The sequence below is a fragment of the Danio rerio genome, chromosome 4 (assembly GCF_049306965.1).
Source record: "Danio rerio strain Tuebingen ecotype United States chromosome 4, GRCz12tu, whole genome shotgun sequence".
NCBI classification, from domain to species: domain Eukaryota; kingdom Metazoa; phylum Chordata; class Actinopteri; order Cypriniformes; family Danionidae; genus Danio; species Danio rerio.
In genome coordinates this window covers 18,820,001-18,844,008 of record NC_133179.1, presented here as the reverse complement: position 1 = coordinate 18,844,008, position 24,008 = coordinate 18,820,001, and the positions used below count along the sequence as shown (strand labels likewise).

Here is a 24,008-nt window from a genome sequence, read left to right as displayed (position 1 = left end):
TTCTAATTTCACATAACCATTTCTTTGTTTGTTTGTTTAATTGTTGAGCTACAAAAAAGCTAACTGAAATTAAATGTTTCAATTAAATTAATCATAATTTGTAAATAAAATTAGGACTAGGCAATATCTCCATAATTATTTTCCATACTGAACGATAACGATATATATTTCAAAGTTGTTAATGCTTCCAGGTATAAAAGACTACCCTAACAATGACTGAAGCCACAAAAATTAGATGTTCTATTATATGGCATAACATATTTTTCCTATAATATAATATTCCTATAATATGGCATAACATATTTGCCTATAAATTTTCAGTGGCTGAAAATTTAGTACAGCTCTAATGTATTAAATTCGATTCATCTCGAATTTCTACATCTCGATGGTCAAAATCAACACCCTTTAAAATTCCTATTATTACAAATTTCAGCTGTGTGATTGGCTTTTAGATCAATATAGAGTAAAAAAAAGTCCACAGCTTTTTATTGTTATTGACTTAAATTTTATCATGATTCGATAAAATATTGTTTATCAGCCCAATCCTAGTTAAAACATAAATACTGTTACTTGACTGATAGAAGACAATGCATTGAACTACATTGTGGTATAAATGGGATGTTTGTTTTTATTGTAGGAAGTTCATAACAAAATGTATGTATGTATGTATATATATATATATATATATATATATATATATATATATATATATATATATATATATATATATATATATATATATATGTATATATATATATGTATATATATATATATATATGTATATATATATATATATATATATATATTTATATATATATATATATATATATATATATATATATATATATATATATATATATATATATATATATATATATAATTTAACAATTTTTTTTAAATATAAATAAATTTGTAAATTAGCTCAGCAATTTTAATGTAATACTTTTGGCCCACCACCCTCAATCAAGATTAGTTTGTGGCCTTTTATAAAAAAAAGTTTGGGCACCCCTATTTTAAGGCAACATGGTGAAGAAGAAGCTTTTAAAAACATTCCTGAGTTGGCATCAATAGCCTAGTAGTTAATGCATTGATATATAGCACATCATGCTCACAGTGACCCAAGTTCGATTCCTGGCTCGAGGTCCTTTGCCGATCCTTCTCTCCTCCTCACAAATTCCTGTCTCAAATCTCTACTGTTCCATGAAAAGGTGAAAAAACCCTAAAAAAATCATGAAAAGATGCGTTCATGTGTGAATGGTCCCTGTGTCAATACTGTGATAATACCATATATCATGATCAGCAAATATCACGAGAATCTTTGATTCTGTCACTCTTGTATTTATTTGGAATCTCTTTCTCTTTCGTCAGTGAATATGGTTTTGCAGAAAAAGTGGTGGAGGGCATCTCTCTCTCTGTGAACTCCATAGTGATTCGCATCAGCGCCAAAGCCTTTAATGCATCCTTCGAGCTCTCACAGCTTCAGGTTTACAGCGTCAACACCAGCTGGACCACTGGTGACCTCCGATACACAAGAATCCTGGACCCCACACGAGGAGAGGTTACTTTATTTACATACCTATACTTTCACTAAGGGACTGTGGTGTGTATTATGTGTTGTGGTAACACTGTGATATGCTTTAGTTGCTAACGTTTAAGGAAGTGAGCTGGCAGATGATCAGGATTGAAGCAGACGCCATCCAGAACACCGAACATGAGGTCGTCAGTGCCCCAATCCGCCTCATCACCAACCAATCGAAGATCAGAGTCACTTTAAAAAGAAGGGTAAACACACATATGTTCATTACGCATTGGGTTTTTGTCGTGGTTGTTTGTCTGTGGATTGGCTCTGAGCTCTGCAGGCAGCTGGGATTTGTTTCTCTGTCGGTGGTCTGAATATTGGCAGATGATTAGAAGAAGGCTTTGTTTCAGTCGCATTGTGCATCACACACAAACAGACTCATTGATTTAGTCAATTTTTGTACGGTGTTGTCTGAGAAAGCATTAAAATCTGGCTTATTTCAAACAATGTTTTAAATTAATTGCTTTATATGTTTGAAAATAAAAAATCATATGAAGTATTTATATATAAAAATATGACTCAAAATAAAAAAGGCTACTTTATTTGTAGAAAAATAAATAACATAAAAATAAAATGAAAGAAATAAGTGAAATAAAACTTGAACTTTGCTTTCATTAAAGTCAAATACAAATCACATTTTAAAAAATATCTACACAAAAAAAAATTTAAAATTTGATTTAATAATGTAATGCAGTTTTCATAAGAATCTTCAGTATGTAATAATATTTTGTAACTTTATTCAGAATGAATATGACATTGGCTAATGTAAACAAACATTTACAAACCTTATAAACATGTATTTTACATACAGTTACTCCACAACAAATTCTTAAATATTTAGGAATCTCTTTAGGAATGGAAAATAATAGTGCAAAACCAACAAAAATTCAAGTGATATTCACTATAAGCATTTCTTTATAAAAGACATCAAGCACATTTAATTGCAAGATTATTTTCATTTGTACACACAGTTTTTAATATTGAATTTCACAGTATTTCCTATTTTATTTGTTCCTCTCAAGACAGTTTTGTTTATTTTAGTTTAGCTAGAATAAAATACTAAATATTATAACCCTTTAAGAGGTTTTTATTTATTTATTTATTTATTTATTTATTTATTTATTTATTTATTTATTTATTTATTTATTCATTTATTTATTTTTGATTGGATACAGAAAAACCACTGCTATCCAATTATGTTCCTAGTTACTAGTTTTACACATTTTGTTTAACCTGCCTAGTTGCCCTAATTAACCTAATTCAGCATTTTAATTGCACTTTAAGCTCAATACTAATATCTTTAAAAATGACTAGTAACATTCTGTACTGTCATCATGACAAAGACAAAATACATTAGTTTTTAAAAATCTTATGTTTAAAAAAATTATAGAAAAAAAAACAACAACTTCTCTTCATTAAACAACACTTGGGAAATATTAGAGAAGAACTCATTTCCCAGGACGGCTAATAATTTTCCCTCCAACTATATACTATTTTAAATATGTGTTTCTCTATTGATTTAAATAACACAATGTTCATCTTGGCTCTATACACGTATGTGTTTTCCAGATGAAGGACTGTAATGTGATTGCATCAAAGCTGACTCTGATCCTGGATGACCTGCTCTGGGTGCTGACGGACTCTCAGCTCAAGGCCATGGTGCAGTACGCTAAGTCTCTTAGTGAATCCATGGAGAAATCCGCTTCGCAAAGGAAGAGCATGGCCCCTGACACTACACAGGTGCGAGTTTGAGGACTCTTCCCTGCCTCCTACCCCAATCACCACCACCAACTACCTCTTTTTTTTAATATATGCTTTCGATTCTTAAAATACTGCTTTGCTGCTCCCTACTGGTTGTATCTTTTATTGTTCCCTTTCAGATGTCTGTATGTTTAGTATTATCAAACCTTTAGTCACGGCTGATTGATGTTTTCAGGTGACACCGGCACCCCCCACAGCCCAGCAGATGCGCACGCAGCAGGCTTCAGCCGCGGCAGATCAGACCGCTTCCATGGCACGGCTCTTCACCGCCTATGATGTTCGTGAGACGTCACACCACCTCCAGATCACACACTTGGACCTGCATATCTGCGATGACACCAATGCCAAGGATAGAGGTACCACATGTTCACACATAATACAGTTAACATTTACGTTTGGTGTTGTCATTCTAAAATACGTCTTTTCTTTGAAATCTGCAGGAATTAATAAGAGATTGGATGGTGGTGCAATGCAATTGTCTTTTAGTTCTATCAGCGTAGACTATTACCCTTTCCACAAAGCTGGTAATACATTAAATACATTATTTGTACTATACTTTTGAAGAGGAAAGTGTTATGATTATTAAAAGATGATCTTTTTGTGTCTCAGGTGAGGGCTGTTTGCATTGGATGCACTATGGCGAAGCAACAAAATCTCGTGAAACCTGGGCGCGTTCTCTCCTGGACGAGTTTAAGTCTAATGTCGATATGCTGAAAAACGCAGTCAGCGGACAGTCCCAGGGCTCTCCTCAGCACGGTGAGAACAGCATGCCTGTTAGCAGACTCCGATTGGCTCACTGTTGCTGAAAAATGGGTGAATGTCATTACTCCTTTCCTAATGTCTGGATTATATTTGACCCAAAAATCCAAGAAATAATTAAGAACCAATTTTGTGCACTCATAAGTCTTATATTTTGCAGTTAGGGAAGTGTTTTTAGAACAATTAAGCTTTTTTTGCTTTTCATTTTCCATATTAATTTAATTATTAGCCTCCCTTTGAATTTATTTTCTTTTTTAAATATTTCCCAATTATGTTTAACAGAGGAAGGACATTTTCACGGTGTGTCTGATAAGATTTTTTCTTCTGGCGAAAGTCTTATTTGTTTTATTTCGGCTAGAATAAAAGCAGTTTTTAATAAATAAAAAAAAATTGTCGAAATTATTAACCCCTTTAAGCTATATTTTTTGTTGATAGTCTTCAGAACAAACCATCATTATACAATAACTTGCCTAATTACCCTAACCTGCCTAGTTAACCTAATTAACCTAGTCAATTTAAATGTCACTTTAAGCTGTATAGAAGTGTCTTGAAAAATATCTAGTCAAATATTATTATATTATTATCAAATAAATTCTAGTATGTGCACTAAAAAAGTCATGGGATTCTGTTGTAAGAGATCCTGTGATGATAGAAATGTGTGTAACAGTTTTAGTGTTTTTAGTTTTAACAACTTTATTAAAGAGCCCATATTATACATGAAATAAGGTCATATCTTGGTTGTAAGGGTCTCCAACAACAGTCTAATATGCATGCAAGGTCAAAAAACACTTTCATGGTCTTATAATCTGCATTTATTTTTACCTAATTATCCCAGCGACTCCTGTATGAATCGTCCAGTGATTCATTTGTTCCCAAACCCCTCCTTAGCGCGGAGCTAATCTGCGCTGATTGGACCGATGACAGTCTGTCGCGATTGGTCGACTGCCTTCAGTCAGAGAGGGAAATGGCCAATAGCTAATCAGCAATTTAAAAAGTAATCACAGTTCATACACGCTCGATAGTGTAGGCGTGGACTTTAGCTGCCACACTATGGCCAGTGGATAGTGCCACGGATAACCGAACGAAGGAGACAGTCGTGTACTCGCCATACCACACACACACAAAAACACACACACACCTCCGGATGACAACGCTCCCGCTTCAGCCCGCACCCGCCAGGTTTTAGCCTGAGAACCCGCTCCGTTTTCTGCCCGCCGCGCCCGGTCCCGCTAGAGCGGAGAACACAACCAAATATCACCCAGTATACAGTCCAGACAGCCAAGCTGTCTGGATAAAAACACACACACAGCACAAAGTACACAAAGCTCGTTCGTTCGTTCGCTTTCTCTCTCGCTCTCTCGCTCTCTCTCTCTCTCTCTCTCCCCGCGCCAGATTTCTGCGGCGCGGGAATACATGTCCGAATAAATCGCGGGAGCAGAACTCTAGCACGGAGCTCCATAAACAAACAGCACGCGTCGCGTTTTTAACGTGACTTTGCACGCGATAAGATAATATATCCAGTTAACCTGATACAGTACACGCGGTTACAAGTAACAAATCACAACTAAATACATTTGCAAGCTAGAGTAAACGAGGCAACAACTTTAACCGCACGTACTTACACTTGAGAAATGTAGGAAGAAACCCATCCTGACGTCCATCAGTTACTCTTTACTGATCCTTCCTTTAACAAACTCAGATGAAGTATTCTTTGTAGCATGTAGCTTCCAGAAGTTTCCAACTGCTTGGTTATAATGCTGAGGTTTCATCTTTGGGTAGAGACTCAATATATCCATCTGCTGTGTGACTTCAATCGACCGGCATGTTTGTGTGCGTGTGTTTGTGGGTGTGCGTGTGTTTGTGGGTGTGTGTGTGTGTGTGTCTGGGTTACTGCGTCAGAGGGCGGGGCCTCAGGTTTGAAATCTCCCGGGTTTGCGCGTGCACGTGAAAAACTTTGTTTCGTTCGTACGTCATGGCGAAACACCTAATGAGTCGGTATCAAAGCGACTCGTTTGAAGCACTATGATTCGACTCTTTTATAGATGAATCAACAGTTTTAAACACTGTATTCTTACAGATTTAAGCCTTAGCTGGATACTTCACTTCACTTAGAGCTGTGTTACACACTACATGGAGGGGAATTTTCAAAAACCCATAATATGGGCTCTTTAATCCCACCATGGACGATTAAATTAGGGGCAGTAGCATCATGATACAACAAACACAGTAAAGAGACAAATCATAATATTAAACAATATTAAAAAACACAATCCATCTTTCATAATAACTTCAGAAATAGTACTAAAAACAGCTATGAGAACAGACCCATACATTAAAAATGTAAAACTTAAGGTTATAAAGTGTTATTGCCTCAAGAACAAAGGTTGAATATATATATATGTATTAGAAGAGCATTTAATGCTTCTAAACCTTCTTCCAGAGGGCAACAATACAAAAAAGGCTTCAGAGGATATGAATCATCTCCTATCACACTTTGAATTTTCCTTATCATGTGCTGTTCATGTAACTCTGCTGTGTTTGTTTCTCTGCTAGAAACCAATAATCTTGGAGCAAGTCTTGACTAAGTTTTGAAGGCGATTTTTGCCTCTTTTGGAAAATGAGGAGAGCCAGCATAAAAAGGAAAAGCTTAATATACTCTCCCAGCAGGCTGAGCACACTGTAAAACATCTCAAATGTTTTTTTGGTCATTCGAAAACGCCTTTACCGTATCAGTATTAGTGTTATTACATTATAAATTAACTCCAGAACTATCAAAAGCATCTGTGCTCCGCGTCTCACACCTTCAAACATTACCATGCACGGAATTTGTCTTTTGAGGTGCAAATTATTCATTAAATAAAGAAAAGATTCACGCAGTTTCTCCTACCACAGCAGATTCAGTTTTTACTGTTGATATTTGGCGCCCGTTAATCAGAAAGTGACGATTTTGTTCTCTTTGACTACGTATATGGAAACGCTGCCTTACTTGCACGTCTTTTATGCAATAATCCTGTTTTGCCCATAAATTTAATTTGTGTCTGTGGATGGAAACATACCTAGTGTCATGTTTTTGGATCAATGCATTAGTACTGTTGTGGAAATGAGAAATAAAACACTTCTAGATGCTTTGTGGACACAAGAATTAGGCACAAAATGTATATTAGACATGAAAATAATACAAATAAACTACAAAAATATGATTTGATTTATTGTTTTATAGTGGATTTTTGGTTGAAATGTGATCTAGACACTGATTATTTGATTGACTGCTGTCATTCATAGATTCATAGATCTGGATATCTCTCCCTTCCAAGCGCTATTTCTATAACAAGAATTTATGGCACTTTATTTTAAGGGCTCTTCACAAAGACTGTAGGGCACTTTCAGACACACAATTATGGGTAGCAGAAGTGTTCATGGCTAGCACAAGTTTTCCATGTGGCCACTGAGAGTGCAGCAGAGTCTTTGTAAAAGGGCCTTTAGCTGAAGTGCTACTTTTTCTTAGCTCAGTAGTGCAGTATGGCTATTGTTTGTGATTATGGCTTTAATTTTGAAATCTATAGTGTGCATTTTTTACATTTGGTCATTATTTAAGTGTTCCCTGGTAGCAGCTTACACCTGTCCTAGTTTGAGAGGTTTTGTGCGTAATGGGTTCTGTGTCCCCAGTCCATCAGTCCATTGTCTTAGAGGCGCAGGGTGGAGGGATATTGGTTAGAGAGCTGGACTCAGGCCCTGATGGCTTGTGGCCACTCTCTCCCACGGCCAACTGCTGCTGGTGTCTGGAGACAGGTACCTCTCTGGTGTGCGTTTGAGGTGCCTCACAAACACATGGCTGCGGTTTGTGCAGATGGTCCACTGTGATTGTGATGTCTGAGTTTGTGTGTGTTCCCTACAGGAAAGATCTCCACCAGCTCCAGCACTTCCTTCTCACCCCCTACTCCACCGAGAACCCAACTTATGTCCAGCTCAATAGTGCTGCGGATGGCAGACTTTAGCATCTATCAGGTTTGTATTGGGGGAAATGTACATATATGGTTAGGGCAAGTGTCTATCAAATCTTTTTTTTTTCTGTTGTCAGCGCTGGGCACTCTTTAACAGTGTTTGCGTTTCTGTAGTGCAAAAAAAAAACTCTTCGATGGACATGTGGCCTTAATGGCAAAATTATTAGCCCCCCTGTGAAATTGTTATTCTGTTAAAATATATTGTCCATGTCATGTTTAACAGAGCAAGGACATTTTCACAGTATTTCCTATAATATTTTTTCTTCTGAAGAAAGTCTTATTTGTTTTGTTTTGGCTGGAATAAAAGCATATTTTTAATTAAAAACAAACAAAATGAAGGTCATAATTTTTAGCCAAATTGGCTTAATCAACCTAACTTGCCTTGTTAACCTAATAAACTTGGTTACGTCCCTAAATTGCAATTTAAGCTCAATATTAGTGTCTTGAAATATATCTAGAAAAGTATTATGTACTGTTTTCAAGGCAAAGACTAGAGAAATTAGTTATTGGTTATTAAAACTTAAATGTTTAAATATAAAATGTATTTTAAACGGCACTCTGGACATATTTTAAAATTAATAAATATTTGAAATCAGTTTTAAAGTACGAGCTTTAATAAAAAAAGAAAAAAGTAAGCCCATATGAGTTTTATTCTATGGTCTAAAGGTGCTTTCACACCTAGACTTTTGTTTCGGAACCTGGCATGTTTCCCCCAGTAGTGCATATGTTATTCCAGCAATCTCACTCTGATCCACACCAAAACAATCAGTCTGAGATTACCAGAATGAGGTGATCTCTGCTCGATTGAAGCGAACTCTGGAGCGGATCAATTGTTGTGAGAAAGCAATACGATCTAACGAACTAGGCTATATCACAGTGTATTATGGATAGGCATACAGCTATATGAAGAGAGAATGATGAGTAGTGTAGGTAAATGTGCGTTTAATGTCAAATACGAAAGTGAAAGCAAGCTGAACTATTAACAAGAGCTGCTTATCCATTAGGAAAATTTACCAAACAGCAGTCTGGGTTTATCTGTTATTTCTTTCTATAATGTAAGGCCTATAATGCATAATTGTATCCAATGGCTGTGTAAGAATAATCTTTACTCTGATTTGTATTTGGTGACGATGTCTGTGGGTTTCACCATTCAAAATTAAAGTGCAGCTTTTCGCATATAGTGTCTTATTGCTTATCGTCATAAATTAAAATAAGGACGCATGACAGCTGAGCGGGACTCTGACCAATGTTAGGAGAGTTTACTCGCACGTGACTTGTTTTAGCTGTTTTGGTCTGTTTAGAAACTTTGCCGTGTGAAAGCGAACTACACCAAGAACAAAGTGCAACAATGTAACAATTTAATCCCTGTTTCGGAACAAACCAATTGATCTACAGGTGTAAAAGTGCCCTTAGTCCTCTTAGGTGTACTTGACTCGCATGCAGATACGATGTAATGTGGTGCCAGGCTTGATATAAAATAACAAAGTATGTTAGATCAGTCATCCAGTATTCCAGATCTAGTCATTCTGTTACTAAGTAAATGATGAAATTTGCATTGATGAGAAACCATTTAAAAGTAAAAATATTTGACTATGTTAAAGGTGTCTTCAGCAGACCAGCCACGCTCTAGTCCTCAAACCATGATATCCTGCAATAAGAAATCCCTCTATCTCCCCCAAGAGATGCCGGCTATTCACGCCGAATTCACAGAGTACTACTTCCCAGATGGCAAGGACTATCCAGGTAAAACAGAAGGGATCCCATCCATCAGAATGTTCAGCTTTTTCTGCTTCTACTCAAGCGTTCTCTGAATTGACAATGAACACACTCTCTCCCTGCAGTCCCTTGTCCCAACCTCTATGTGCAGTTGAACGCACTACAACTGGTGCTTGACTCGAGAAGTCTGGTTTGGCTTAATCTGTTCGCACTGGACCTTCGGCAGAGTTTGGAGCAATTCATGGATCTGTACAAACTCAATGACTCACAGAAGCCTGAAGAACATGTAGATATCAAAGTGGATGGACTCATGCTTAAGGTAGACATTTAATTGAGGTTGTAAACTTTCTGTGAATTTTGGATTGACAGCTGTTTCTCAGATTATGTGCATCTAAGGTACCTCATGTTGACTATGATGCAACCCCTTTCCTAGCTGTTGATGTAGACATTAGGGCGTTAGCAAGCTGCTTAGGTTTTTGTATTGTAAGGCAATTAACTTTGGTTCAGAAATTGAGGTTGTACACTATGTAACTTAAATTCGAATATAGAGAGAAAGATAAACGTGTCTTCTGAGTTATTGTAGACACTTTTCACCAGCAGGGCATGGCATGGTTCAGTTTGGTATGACTCAATTTTTGGGAACTTTTCCTCTGCATACTGTACTTGTAAGTGGTATTTTTTTGCACCACCTCAGATCAGGTTCCAAGCAGTCATGACATTACCAAAATGTGTCCTATGAACACTCTGCTGATCACCGATTGGTTCTAGATAATCATCACTACCATTACGATTGTCATTGGATTCATCACATGAGATACCAAACCTGCTATATTTAAATAGTCAGAAGCTGCCACTGCTGCATTGTTGGTTCCCAAAACTAAACTGATTTTAGATCGCTGCAAAAAAGACACCTGTAATGGTAGGATCAATAGATAAGGTCTCGATGTTCCTCTTGTTGATAGCCAAAGAGTAGATGGGACGACCTAGAATGAAAATCAAATGACATTATTAAAGGTGGCACAACTATAGCAATAATCCCTCCTACTTTAAGCAGTACAAAACTACAGTTGAAATGCAATTGGAGCCAAGCCATGCTAAACCATATCATACCACATGGCTTAGAGGTTTATTTGGAGTTAGTGCTTAAATCTGCATGTCTGGATTTGAGGAACTCTATTGAATATGTCTTTCAGCATCTTTTTTGCATATTAATAATGTAAACTTGATAATAAACTGTTTGTGTTTTAATGTTTGTAGCTGGTGATCCCTGCAGACCACGAGAAAACTCAACCTGACCAGCCCCGTTCTGTGTCAGTTCAGACCTCAGAGATGGTAGCCACTAACACGCGTCACTCTTCAGCATGCTCGCGATCAAGTCTGGAAGCCCTCTTGCAGGCCTTCCAGGAGCAACCCTTCTTCACCTCCCTCTCTTCCACCTTCCCTCGAGCCCCAAGTTCCTTCTCTGTGCTCCATTCTGTCTTCCAGCGGCACGCTCATGAACAGGACACGCGCGTTCATGATGTGTACCGCGGCCTCGCTCCACCATCTCTCTCCACCAATGCCCTCAAAACACCAGCAGCCACCGACCTGTGGGCCATGCATTTCTCTCAGTTCTGGGTGGACTATGAGGGGTCCCGCAGTGGCCGAGGTCGTCCCACACCTTGTGTGGACTCCTTTCCTCTGACACTTTGGGTATGCCACCCTGCCCGATACACGCAGCACCTTGAGCGACTCAGAGTAGGGTCAGGACTGTTGCCTCGCAGTGAATCAGCAGAGATGGCCAATCGTCTGCAGAGGAAGAAGCTTCTTAAAGAGTACTACAGCACTAATGCATCTCCCAGCGACACACCAAGCAATGGCCTCCACAAACCACAGTCTCTAGATGGCCTATTCAGTGACTCCTCTTCATCTCTTCCCCTTGCTTGCTCAGCAAATGAAGTAGATGTGCAGGTGCTAGTGCATGTTCAGAAACACCTGAGCGCTCAGGTGAGCCACGGGCAGTATGTGTTCCTGCTCAGGCTGCAACATGCTGTGAAAACTCTGCAGCGCACTATTCAGCAAGATCTGGAGCAGTACGGCTCCAAGCGCTTGGGTCCTACACAACCCTTTAGTGCCTGTGTGGGTGTGCTTATGAAAAGTGCAGAAGTTGCTCTTCTCCTAAAGCCTATTCCCCAACCAGATTTAAGCACCAGCCCCTTGAACTCTGATGTCTCGCCTTCAGAAAGCAGAGCCACTCTTGAAGCTGGGAGTGAGGTGAGCGAGGGACATGAGAGACCCTCGGCTGCAGGAGAGGGTACTCGAAATGTGGATCAGCTCCTCTGTGCAGATAGAAATTCCATCGACACATCTCCGCTCCTTCCTTCCTCATCTTCTGCTCTGAGAAAAACATCTATGGATGAGAGGAGTAGCGTGGCTTCTGGAGGGAGGGTGCCATCCGAGGAGAAGAAGGACTTGAGGGAAGGATCCCCCGATGGGGATACTAGCAGATCTGAAGCCAAAGGACAGCAGAATGAAACCTCTCAAAGTGGAATGGCTGTGGTAGATCCCATCTCTGACACTTCTTCAAGGGAATGGAATGACAAGAGTCAGGGAGCCAGATTGCCTCAGTCCATGTCCAGGTATTGCGTTGTTTGTGCATATAGAACACAACTGCCAATTCCTTCCTCCTGGTTTTTATTTTATTTATTTACAAATTTGCAGTAGAGCTACTTCGTCCTGCCCCATAGGTCTTTTTGTGTTCTCCATAGAGTTTCATGGACTGCTGGACAGTTGACCAAAGTGTACCTTTCATTAAAGTGTGCAAAATGAATGTTTATGAGCCACACAAGACCACAGTAGTAAATACACTTTGAATATATAACCCATATAACCCAGCCCAGTTCTGTTCTTGGAGAATCCCAGCACCTTAATACTAATTTTATCCCTAAAACTAATTAAACATTGCCCAATCAGCTAATTGACATCTTCAGACCTACTGGAATATTCCAGAAAATTGTGTTGGAACAAGTTAGTTATCTCCTGGGTAGGGTTGCACTAGCTATTCGAAATTTATTTCTTAAACTGGAAGGTAAAGTCCACACTAAAGGCTTAGTACTTACTAGCTAGTTAGTAAGCTAGTTAGCTAGTTAGTTAGTTAGTTAGCTAGTTCTTACTTCAGTTGCACCACATGTTCTTAAGGCAAACCATAGTTAGTAGGTCGAAAACTCTTTGTAAAGTCCTGCAAAGTCGCATTGAATGATGTAATACCCAATAAAAAGCATTTAAATTGTTAAATTGATTTAAAATTCTGCAACTAATGCATCTACAAATAACTGTCCTATGAAAATGAAACAACAGATTACATTTTCACAGTGCATTACATAACAGTCAGTCACTGTAACAAAATGCACATACCTGCATCGCAAGTCGTTAATGCACGCAAAAATACACTTTAATTTATCAAATCGTTAAACTTTTTTTTTTTTTATCCTACACATAAAAGAGAAAAGAACAGGAAGAAGAACTCCATCATGAAGAAATTCTCGTTTTAATTGATGGATAAAATTAACACAAAACCCTTATTGAAAGAAACTCAAACTGAAGGAAAATAAGGCTGTGATTAGAGGGAGATCTGATCATCATCTCTTTTCCAGCATTATACATGGGGTGAGGAGTGCTGCTTTAAATTTTTAGTTGAAATTTAGCGTTACGTTTAAACTAAGTTCAGTGGTGCAACATAAAAACTATTAGTAGTGCGTAAGTTGTAACTTAGTGTCCCTTTCAGTCACAACTAGGCTACATTTTAACTTGCGCACTTCTGGTGCAACCTGCCCCTGGAGCAGGACATACCTGCCCTTAACAATTGCACGTAATAATATGCATCATTCATTCATTCATTTTCTTTTCAGCTTAGTCCCATTAATAATCTGGGGTCGCCAAAGGGGAATGAACCGCCAACTTATCCAGTATATGTTTTACGCAGCAGATGCCCTTCCAGCCACAACCCATTACTGGGAAACATCCACACACACTCATTCACACGCACACACTCATACACTTTGGTCAATTTTAGCACACCCAATTCACCTATAACACATGTCTTTGGACTTGTAAGGGAAACCGGAGCACCCTGAGGAAATCAAAGCGAACAGGGGAAGAACATGCAAACTCCACACAAAAATGCCAACTGACCCAGCCGAGGCTCGAACCAGCAACCTTCTCGCTGTGAGGCGAACGTGCTACCCACTGTGACACCGTGTTGCCTTAATATGCAACATGAGAGTATTTATGACAGAGTTAGAGCAACTGACTGTAGTATTGGTAACATATCAACCAACAGTAAACAAGGCAAGCTTAATAGAGACAGCTGATTAGTTCATGTAATTTGGGTGTAATGTTTGCTACGTGCGAGTTTATTTGGCCAGTATGTTTCCATCTCCCATTATTCGCATTAACTCCGTTCACACTCCAAAACCACCACAAGCAAGTGTCCTTCTTGCTGTGAGGCGACAGTGCTAACCCCTGAGCCACCTTGTCGCCTCCAGAGCATTTTTTTCTACTATAAAATTCAATGATTGCCATTTCTTCAGAAAACGTTCTTTTGTGTTCAACAGAAGAAAAGAAACTAACAAAGATTTGAAACCAGTTTTGTAATAGTGAATTTTATTTATCCCTTTAAGGCCACAGGAGTTGCAAGTTTTTAAAGTAAGTGGTGCGGAGCCTGTAAAATATAGAATGTAGTGTGTCCCGTTTTGTGTCCAACAGGTTGATTAGATTTCAAGCTTTCATGAGGTTAAGAATTTGTATAACAAGGGTATTGTCACATTTTAGAGATACACCTTTTACTGCGTTAAAGTGGTCTTCATTCCAGGAATGTGGTTTTGTTGCTGTGTTTTAGAACTAAATATAAAGGTAATTCATGCACATAAATAACATTAAATGTTATAAGAGGATGTCTGTGTGGTTTTGAGAGTAAAACACAATGCACAACTGTATTGTTTGACTGAATGTGACCTCTGGGCATATGTGTGTTTGTTCACTCTCTCTCTTCTGAAGGAAAGGCAGTTTTTCAGTGGTCTCTGACCTCTTATCCTCCACGCACAGCAGGTCTACCTCCTTATATTCCATATCCAACATGTAAGACACCCTCTGTAGGACTCTGTGGCCATCTGTGTATGCGTGAATGTTTGTGGACAAAACTGTGGTGTTGTGACTGTAATCATTTCACTCTAGCTTGTCCCTTGTAGTGATGTGTGTAGGACTGTGGACGTCTGCAGGGTTTGCCGATTCGATTGCTGATTGGTGTTTTGATTTTGCAAGAATTGTTTCGTACTTGCACCCAAACTCTCTTTTTGTTGTTGTTGTTGTATTGGTCTCATTCTTTTTTTTATTTATGTTAGCAAAGATAGGTTCATCCACTTGTGCTAGAACTCACCGTTGCTATTTCTTGTGCCTGTACTCTGCAGTGGTCGTTTGATGCAGGGCAAGTCGCAGTCAAGTTTCTCAGTGTCCTATAAGAATATGAAGAAAAGTCCTTCACTACAGTCTTTGGATGATCTCTCCATGGACAGCTATCTACTAGAGGACTGTGACAGCTACAGCCTGCTGGACAGAGGTACATGCACAAACACATTTCACTCAGGCAGTGGATTCATTTTACGTTTGTCACCACAAGGTGGCAGTATTGCAGCATAAATCTTTTTGTGTCATTTTTGTTCCTTTGCTGGAGCTGTAGGAATTTTTTTTGTTCTTAACCAAAAAAGCGTTAATTTACGTACCTTTGAATTTAAAATAAAGCTTAGTATCAGTATGTTAGTCTTAACGATATCTATAAAATATGTTCTCCAAAACTGTTACTAGATTTTCATTTAGATGAGATAAACATCCAAAACTTACAGTTTGTCACTTCAGCAGCATAAATGAATAATTTATATTTTGATGTCACCACGTACTTACGGAATCTGCGGACGTTTTTTGTTTTTTCTACTGAGAATTTTGGTAAAAATCTGCGGATTTTTGCGGAATTATTTTAAGAGTATCACAACTAAAACCTTAATATGTAAAATAAAAAAATTATATATTTTTTATTTAATGTTTAAAATGCAAATCCAATTAGATTATTTGGTAAACAAAGCAAGTCTTTCATATAATATATCTACTAAAAGACATATAAATATAATATTAAAATATATAAGACAATAATAAAATATTACTGTACAAACTGCATTGTACATAAATCAAATGAACATTTTCACATTAGTCAATAATATTACTGAAATAAATGTAAAATCTGAATAAATTTAGATTTACACACATTTACTCAAGTAAATAAACAAAATTAATGATGGGCTAAAAATCTGCGGAATTTTGTGGAAATCTGCGCCTGCAGATTCCATGTGGGCCTACACATACTCAATTTCTCATCAAATCTTGTGGCCAATCACATGTTCTATAGTATCTGAGATGTCCCATCACTTCAAGATGTTTCTCATTTGCTTTTCATTTGATGTGCTTGAGCTCAACCTAAGTGTATCTGCGGACTCCAAGAGAGTGGCGTAACATGAAGAGGCCTTACTTGTAGTAAGTTATAAGTATAACTTGCTGTTATCAAGATCCAATTAAACCATGCAAGATGTCACAACGACATACCAGAGAACATTGTCATCAAAAGTTTTCAGGAGTTTTCTCCAAATTTATCCACAAACTATTCATTTGATATATTGTTATATTCATTCATTTAGCAACTCCACCGTGCAACGACTTTATCCGTTTTTTCATAACAGTTAGCCTACTCGGCATTGCCCCCCTGTGGTTGCAAATAACAGTACAATGGCGATCACGCTAAGTATGAAATCCTCAACTCGTGGCTGTATGTTAATAACTGTAATGGTTGGGGTAAGTACATGTTAATAACTGTGATGGTTGGATTTAGTAGATGCTAATAGCTATCATGTTTGGGTTTAGGGTTGTTAATAACAGTTATGGTTGGGTTTAGGTGTGGAGTAGGTGTAGATGTTCATACCTGATGGGTACAGGGCCATCCTGCCAACAACATAGTTTTGACATGTGGATCTCCATAACTTCAAGCTACGCCTCTACTACTGTACAAGCTTTGATTCTTCATGTTAAGCCCCTGTCTTGCAGTCCACAGACAGACCCTACTCGCTCAACCACATTCGCTGTCAGAGCTGTGATAAAAAGGAAATGCTATTGGCTGTTTTTTTTTTTTCACTCCCTGAGGAGCTCAGTTGAAGTTTCAGTTGAAATAATTTCATACATTGAGCAGAAATGCACATTTCAAAACACTTCATGGGATCTTTAAGTTTTATCGTTATATATCGTTAATCACAGGCTATATTTATGTCAGGGGAAAGAGATTTGCTATATATGACCCTGTATTTGCTGTTAAATACAACAAACATGATAATATGCACAATTATTTTGTTACAGATGATGTATCGATCTCTGGTTTTAAGGAGGCATTGAATGAACGTATTTCCACAGACGGCTCTGTGACTCTTGCTCAGGAGGCAGATGAAGCTCAGTCACCTGACGCCATCAGCGCTGCCTCTCAGAGCATAGACGAACCCATGAAAGACCTTGTAATAACCTCTTTTCAATCCTCTTTTTTCAACTTTTTAGTGATCAACTACCAATTTGACTAAGCAGTGACCTTGAGATTTAGGAAGTTGTTGATTGTTTGATCATTTTGGTTTCTAATTCCAGATTTATGTGTGTCTGCAGGTGTCGGTGCTGGTTATGAAGGTTTACTCAGTCTGCTGTTCTCTGGATCTAAAGGGCGATGATACAGCTGTAGCTCTGGAAGTGGGACGGGTTCAACCCAATCAGCTCGGAAATGTCAGTTTGCGGCAGTATCTTAGCAACCGGAGCCTGGGTAAGACAGATTGACACATTTGTTTGTGTGTGTTTGAGTGTGTGCCGTCGTTACACCTGATGAATACTCACTGTTTGCGTTTCTTCAGGTTTAGTGTCTTCTGCATCAGTCGCTCAGAGTGGTGAAGGTACTTTAAGTGTGTATCTTCATATATTTGCATAGTGTGTGTTTGTGCGCATGTTTGTGAGTGCAGACCCTGTCTGTGAGTTTGCATGAGTTGTGTGTGTTGTGTGCACTTTTGGTTTAAAACATAAGAAAAAAAAGCTTTAGAAAAGTAAAGCTAGGGTATCTCAACCTGGTTACTGTCATTTTTGGAAGGATGATGGCTATGCCATTTGTAGCAAAGTTTTGGTCTGTAGTCATTATGAGGGGGATGTACGGTAGGGCTGCACAATATATTGTTTCGGCATCATTATTGCAATTTGCGAATATGCAATATTCATCACGCAGAATCTGTAAATTTAAGTTGTGACTATAATTACCCAAAAAATAGTTTAACAGCAATAAAAATAACCAAGTTTAATCCTACTACAGTAAACAAATAGATTTTTAAGTCATGTGACTAATACATTTCAAGCTAATTTAAACTATTTGTGCACAAGAAGTTATACAATTTGTAGCTTTAACAAAGGTGAATTGTGTTTTGATCGCAATAAAGACTATGCAGTGCTATTTTACATTTGATTACATTGTTATTTTACATTTGAAGTCAATACTGTTTGACTTTCCAGAAAATCATATTTGCACCATATTTCATTTGTATATTTGTTTTATTACGTTCATATATGACTGTAATTTATTATCATTAATATACTTTTATAATGAACACTCACTGAAAAAATGATCACAATGTAAAATTATGAATGTGTTCCTTATAGGTTTATTTAAATCATCTTATGAAATTATATTAATATCGCAATATGTAACGCAGAAAAACAAATTATTGCAATGTCAGTTTTTTCCCTAATTTTTCCCTAATGTCCGACATCATTTACGACTTCTATTTGTTTACATGAAGAGAGTGCGGTTTATACTGTCATTCTTATCTTCCCATTGGGAAATGATGCTAATAGTCTACAAATAGAAAGCCTCACTGATTAATTATAATAATGTGAACACTATTAGTATTAATGTATTAGCTCTAACAGTAATTCCCTAAAGTCTGGGACACTCAACATCAAAGAACTGGCTGACTTGTCGCCTCACATGTTGTGTGTGAACACACCAAACAGATGCCAGCCGACTAAAACTAGAATGTATGTTCTACGTCTACATGTCTCTCTCCATACCTGTAGGTGGCAGTAGTCTGTATTGTCATTAAACAAAGGGAAACTGGATCTAGTGCTGCACACATACAACACAAAGCAGTGTTTATGTAGTAATTTTTACAGTAATGCTTGCTTAACACAGAGGGGTTCTTGTGCAGATATGTCTAATAACCTAATAATCCAAATTGTTTGCAATTTTTTAAAAATCAAGGTGAAATGACAGACTTCTTTGTATTCCCTTTTGGCTCGCTGCTTTAATTTTTGTTCTTACGCTCTGATTCATGGCTGAACAGCCTATCAAAGTACTTTCTTTCACTGATGTCCAATGCCAGTTCTAAATGCTGAATCGGGCAAAAGTGGGCAAGCCACGTGTGGAGCACACCAAACAAACTAGCCTGACAGAAGCCCACCGATGGCCTGATACTACCCAACAGTCATCCCCCCAAATTTTACTTTAAAGTTATGGTAGTGGTGGATTTTGTTACTCAGCCAATGTTTTGATGACTTATTAGCAGTGCTTAAAGGGCAGTTCATAGAGGTTTTCAGTGGAAACAGTCTGCAGAGTCATTTATCAAAAGGTGTATGATAAATATAGTTATCATCCTCCAAAAGAAAGAGTCAACTCTGAATCACCTTAATGAATCGTTATAGATTTGAATCGTTTGCTTGCTTCCGGTGTTAGTCAACATAATCAAAGTTACTTATTTGCATGAAACACGAGTGCTTGATTTCAGACCAGGCACACTTATTTCAGACACAGAATAGATACACAAAGACATATCAAAACAGACTTGACCAGCTGACTAATCCGAGCAGACCTAGCTTATTGGAGGGAGGGGTTTACAGACTTGAAGTTTACAGCATTGAATTGATTTATACGAACCTTATCGAAATCATTGCAAAATGATTATAATATTGAGTACATATTCTGAGAAAATCACACTGTTTTCCAATATTTGATGTATTTAAACCCATTGTAAGTTTTCAACATATTATTAGGCAACTTTAAAATACCAAGTGACCTGCTTTTAAATTAGTAATTTTCTAATACTAAGCTACTTTCATATAATTACCTAATATTTAATAAACATATAACCATATGCTAAAACACAACATGCTTTCAGTGCTACATGAAGCTTTCGGCGAAGTTGTGTTTCTATAATTGTTCAGTTTTTGATGCAGTATGGTAGGTTTGTGTGATGCTGTGTGAATTGTAATGAAGCACTTTTCTCGCTCTTTGTTTGCATCTCTTTGTTTTGGTCTGTCTGTTTCTCTCTTTCTCTCTCTGTCTCTCTCTCTCTTTTTCTCTCGCTCTCTCTCTGGTTTTGTGTTGTCGTTTCTCTTCTGTCACAGACCACTGGGTTCTGCAGTACCAGAACTGCTGGTTCAGGAGACTTCGTACACACATAAACACACACAAACACACTCTCATCTATCTGGGCTGTTTCAGAGCCCTGCCTCTTCCCTCTCCAAGGATTAATCTTCAGGCTTTTCTATGCTCAGTTTCTCTTGACTGATTCTGCTGGCCTCTGTTTTTCAGCCTGTTTCTCTGTATCTTTCTCTCACCTGCTCCCATGGTCTCTATTCCCAGTTATTCTCATTCATTCACTTTCCTCTTGCAGCGTTTTTTTTTTTTTTTTTTTGCTGTATTTCTGTATCTCCACTCGGGAGGGAAAGTGCTGCGTTTGCTTGTTTTATTCACTACTGTTAAAGAATTCATCACGAAGATCAGAAACTGCAGTGAATGGATGAGTTCTTCTATTTGTAATGATGGTTAATGTCTTTTGGAATTTTGAAGAAACATACATATGCATTTATGGATTGCTTTTCCTTGGATTCTTAATCATAGTTTGAGCTATTTTTTTTTTACTCAAAGGTGTTTTATTGAACATGTAAACATGAAACATGCAGCACAAATAGCTTTTCTTTTTTTTAGACAACAGACAAACAAAACCTGTCTCACACATATACATTTTGGTTTTATAAAAATATATTAATATTATAAAAATAAAATACTAATAAATTAATTAATTAAATAAAAAAATTCTACTGTTCTAAAATAACTGAAGGGTCTATCTTCTTTATGTGATGAGAAATCAATTAAGAAAAACATATCAGTACAACTTTTAACAGTATAATGTATTTTTTCTTAGGTCAAGTGGTGTAAAAGTTCTGTTAGCCATTGCTTAAAGCAGGGTTGTCCAAACTTGGTCCTGGAGGGCCGGTGTCCTGCAGATTTTAGCTCCAACTTGCCTCAACACACCTGCAAGGATGATTCTAAAAAGCCTGGTAAAGCTGCGGCCACACCGGACTTTTCTTCCCATAGTCTTCTGTTCATACGCACGGGAATGCATCAGACTGGATATACAAGTTCATGCGACAAGTTTCGCAGTTCGCTGCCTTGGAAAGTTCAAGCTTGGTGAACTCTAACCAACGAAATTGCATCACATGATTGTGTGAGACCAATCGAAGATCAAACATGACGTCTCTGGACAGAAATTTAAAACATGGACCAATCACTCGCTTTTTTAAATGTCCAATCATTTTGTTTAATCCCGCATCTTTTCACAGCGCCGTACTACAGAATTTCGCACACACAAACTCTAGTGTGACCGCAGCTTGATTAGCTAGCCCAGGTGTGTCTGATTGGGGTTGGAACTAAACACTGCAGTTCACCGCTCCTCTAGGACCGAGTTTGGACTACCCTGGCTTAAAGGTTGGAGGAAATGTGTCCTTCCATTTGAGCAATATTAACCTTCTACTCAAAAGCATTGAGCTATTTTTCTAATTTTTTTATTTTAATTTAAAGTTTAGGAAGTCTGTTGACTTTTGTCTTTTTATTTATTTATTTATTTAATAAATAAACTTAGTTTGTTTTAACTTTTCTTAATATTCCTTAAAATAAATATGTATTGAAATTAAATTAAAAAAAAATAATAAAAAAGAAGGGAAAATTTACCTATAACTTTACACTCAACTTCAAAGTACAATGATCATTCATGCAGTACTTAAGTATCTGTCTTTGATAGATTTAGATATATATTTATAAGGCCAAATAATTAAGTTATAGACATATATTAAAATGATTAAAACTGATTCAAATGTGTTAAAACAGGTTATAAAAGAATGAAAAAGAAAGACATAGTGTGAACTGTGAACTGTCAGACAAAACAAAGTGCTCATTCAGTAAAGGCACGGCTAAACAGATGTGTTTTAAGTCTTGATTTAAATGTGCCTAATGTTGGAGCACATCTGATCATTTCTGGAAGCTGATTCCAGCAGCAGGAGGTGTAGTAGCTAAAGGCGGATTCACCCTGCTTTGATTGAACTTTTGGAGTTTCTCATTTACTTGATCCTAATGATCTGAGTGATCTGTTAGGTTTGTACAGTATTCAGTAATCTGGACTGTATTGAGTTCCTAGGCCATTTAGGGATTTATAGACTAGTAGTAATTGTATACTAATAACTATAAAAAAGCTAATAAAATTTATAAATGCATAAATAAACAACAAATAAAATTTAGTGAATTTCTATCAAAGGGTTGTGCTGCTGTGCTACCGTGGTACCATGTTTTTAGACCTATATCACAGCGTTCCTTGAAGTACTTTAGAGAACTGCATATATACCGCTGTAATATAATGTATTATCATTGTATGTACTTGATTAGTATCACTTGCTAATCAGTACTTTTTTGTAAGGTACGTCTCGGTCCCCTGTTCCTGTCTTCAAATTCTCTCCCAATCTCATATCTCTTATTTAACTCTTCTGCTGAATGAGCATCTGCACTATTTTCTCTATTCTGGGCAGAGGAGGTGAGGATGTTAATGCAGTCTCAGTTTCAGAGCTTGACGCTTCTCCAAAGAAAGTACAAGCATTCGGAGAAGTATAGGCTCCTCTGGGATGCTGAACTGCACCGCTCAGATATCATTTGATGTCTCCTTTCCGCCCTCTGCCGTAGGAAATTCCAATGAATTTCAATGAGATTTCTATTCATTACCGCAGGCATTGTTGCGCTGACATTTTGGATTCAATGCATAATTTAAATGCAGCGTTTCGATGTTTTGGATTTGTCTATTTTTAGACCACTGGCTGTCTCTCGTGTCCTGCTTCTCCGTCTGGTTCCACAGCCTGTGCGTCAGGCCACACACTTCCACTCATTAGTGATCCATTGCTTTCCTGCATGACTGTGTTCACAATCATGTGTTTTTGTAGCTCCCAGGCTTATTGTGTTGCATGGAAAAATGTGGAGTTGATGATGTTTTCATCATGTGGACATTCCTCATTGTGTGTTCAGTAATCGTATCTATGAGATATTAAGAGCTGTTCATTCTGAATGGCACAAAAAGATCTGTAATTATTTATTTACAGTGAGACAACAGGAAATAGTTGAGATGAGTAATGTAATTAATGATGTGTATCGACCTAAAATTTTCATCAAGTGCACCTAGTATGCTTTATTATTGTCATAATACTCATTTTATTAGGATTAATTATTACCCTCACCCTCATGTTGTTTCAATGCAACCTTTCAATTGTTTATCATTGGAACATAAATTAAGATATTTTTCCTAAACCTCCATTAAAAAGAAATCAAATGTCCAGAAAGGTGCAAAAACATTCTTAAAGCATTCCACATGACTTTAGTGGTTCAACTGGAAGCACATGAAGCTCCAAGAACAACTTTGTGAGCAAAAAATCATTTTAAAAAAGACAAAGCCGAACAAAGTCCTATTTACAGTTTTTGAACACACAAAGTTGTTTATGGAGCTTCATATGATTTGTTGAATCACTGCAGTCACATGGAATGTTTTGACAATGTGTTTCGGTACCTTTCAGGATTTTTAAAGTCTTAGGACAATTTTTGTTTATAGAGGTTGAGAGAGCTTTCAAATTTTATCTAATATATATATTAATTTGTGTTCTGAAGATGAATGAAGCTCGTAGGGCATTGGAACGACGTAAGGGTGAGTAAATAACTAGATTCTTAAAGTTTGAGAACAAACTTTGAGGCTGGCTTGTGAAAGCCTGACGGTAATAGTTAATTTAGTTTA

At 37.4% G+C, this 24,008-nt stretch overlaps 1 protein-coding gene across 7 annotated transcripts in view; it reads left to right on the top strand.

Moving 5' to 3' along the window:
* The window catches only part of bltp3b (bridge-like lipid transfer protein family member 3B), a 73,427-nt gene that overhangs the window by 28,454 nt on the left and 20,965 nt on the right, over positions 1–24,008 (top strand). Inside the window, exons 5-19 of one of the 7 annotated variants that reach the window (XM_009300291.4) lie at positions 1,369–1,558; positions 1,642–1,782; positions 3,149–3,319; positions 3,516–3,696; positions 3,781–3,864; positions 3,950–4,096; positions 7,995–8,104; positions 9,702–9,843; positions 9,942–10,135; positions 11,074–12,434; positions 14,851–14,901; positions 15,261–15,409; positions 17,245–17,396; positions 17,539–17,689; positions 17,778–17,816. In XM_009300291.4, the coding sequence (XP_009298566.1) occupies positions 1,369–1,558; positions 1,642–1,782; positions 3,149–3,319; positions 3,516–3,696; positions 3,781–3,864; positions 3,950–4,096; positions 7,995–8,104; positions 9,702–9,843; positions 9,942–10,135; positions 11,074–12,434; positions 14,851–14,901; positions 15,261–15,409; positions 17,245–17,396; positions 17,539–17,689; positions 17,778–17,816 (3,263 nt within the window). Of the gene's footprint in view, positions 1–1,368; positions 1,559–1,641; positions 1,783–3,148; positions 3,320–3,515; positions 3,697–3,780; positions 3,865–3,949; positions 4,097–7,994; positions 8,105–9,701; positions 9,844–9,941; positions 10,136–11,073; positions 12,516–14,850; positions 14,932–15,260; positions 15,410–17,244; positions 17,397–17,538; positions 17,690–17,777; positions 17,817–24,008 lie in introns of all 7 variants that reach the window. The other 6 variants (XM_009300290.4, XM_005164749.5, XM_073946299.1 and 3 more) reach the window with 6 other exon arrangements.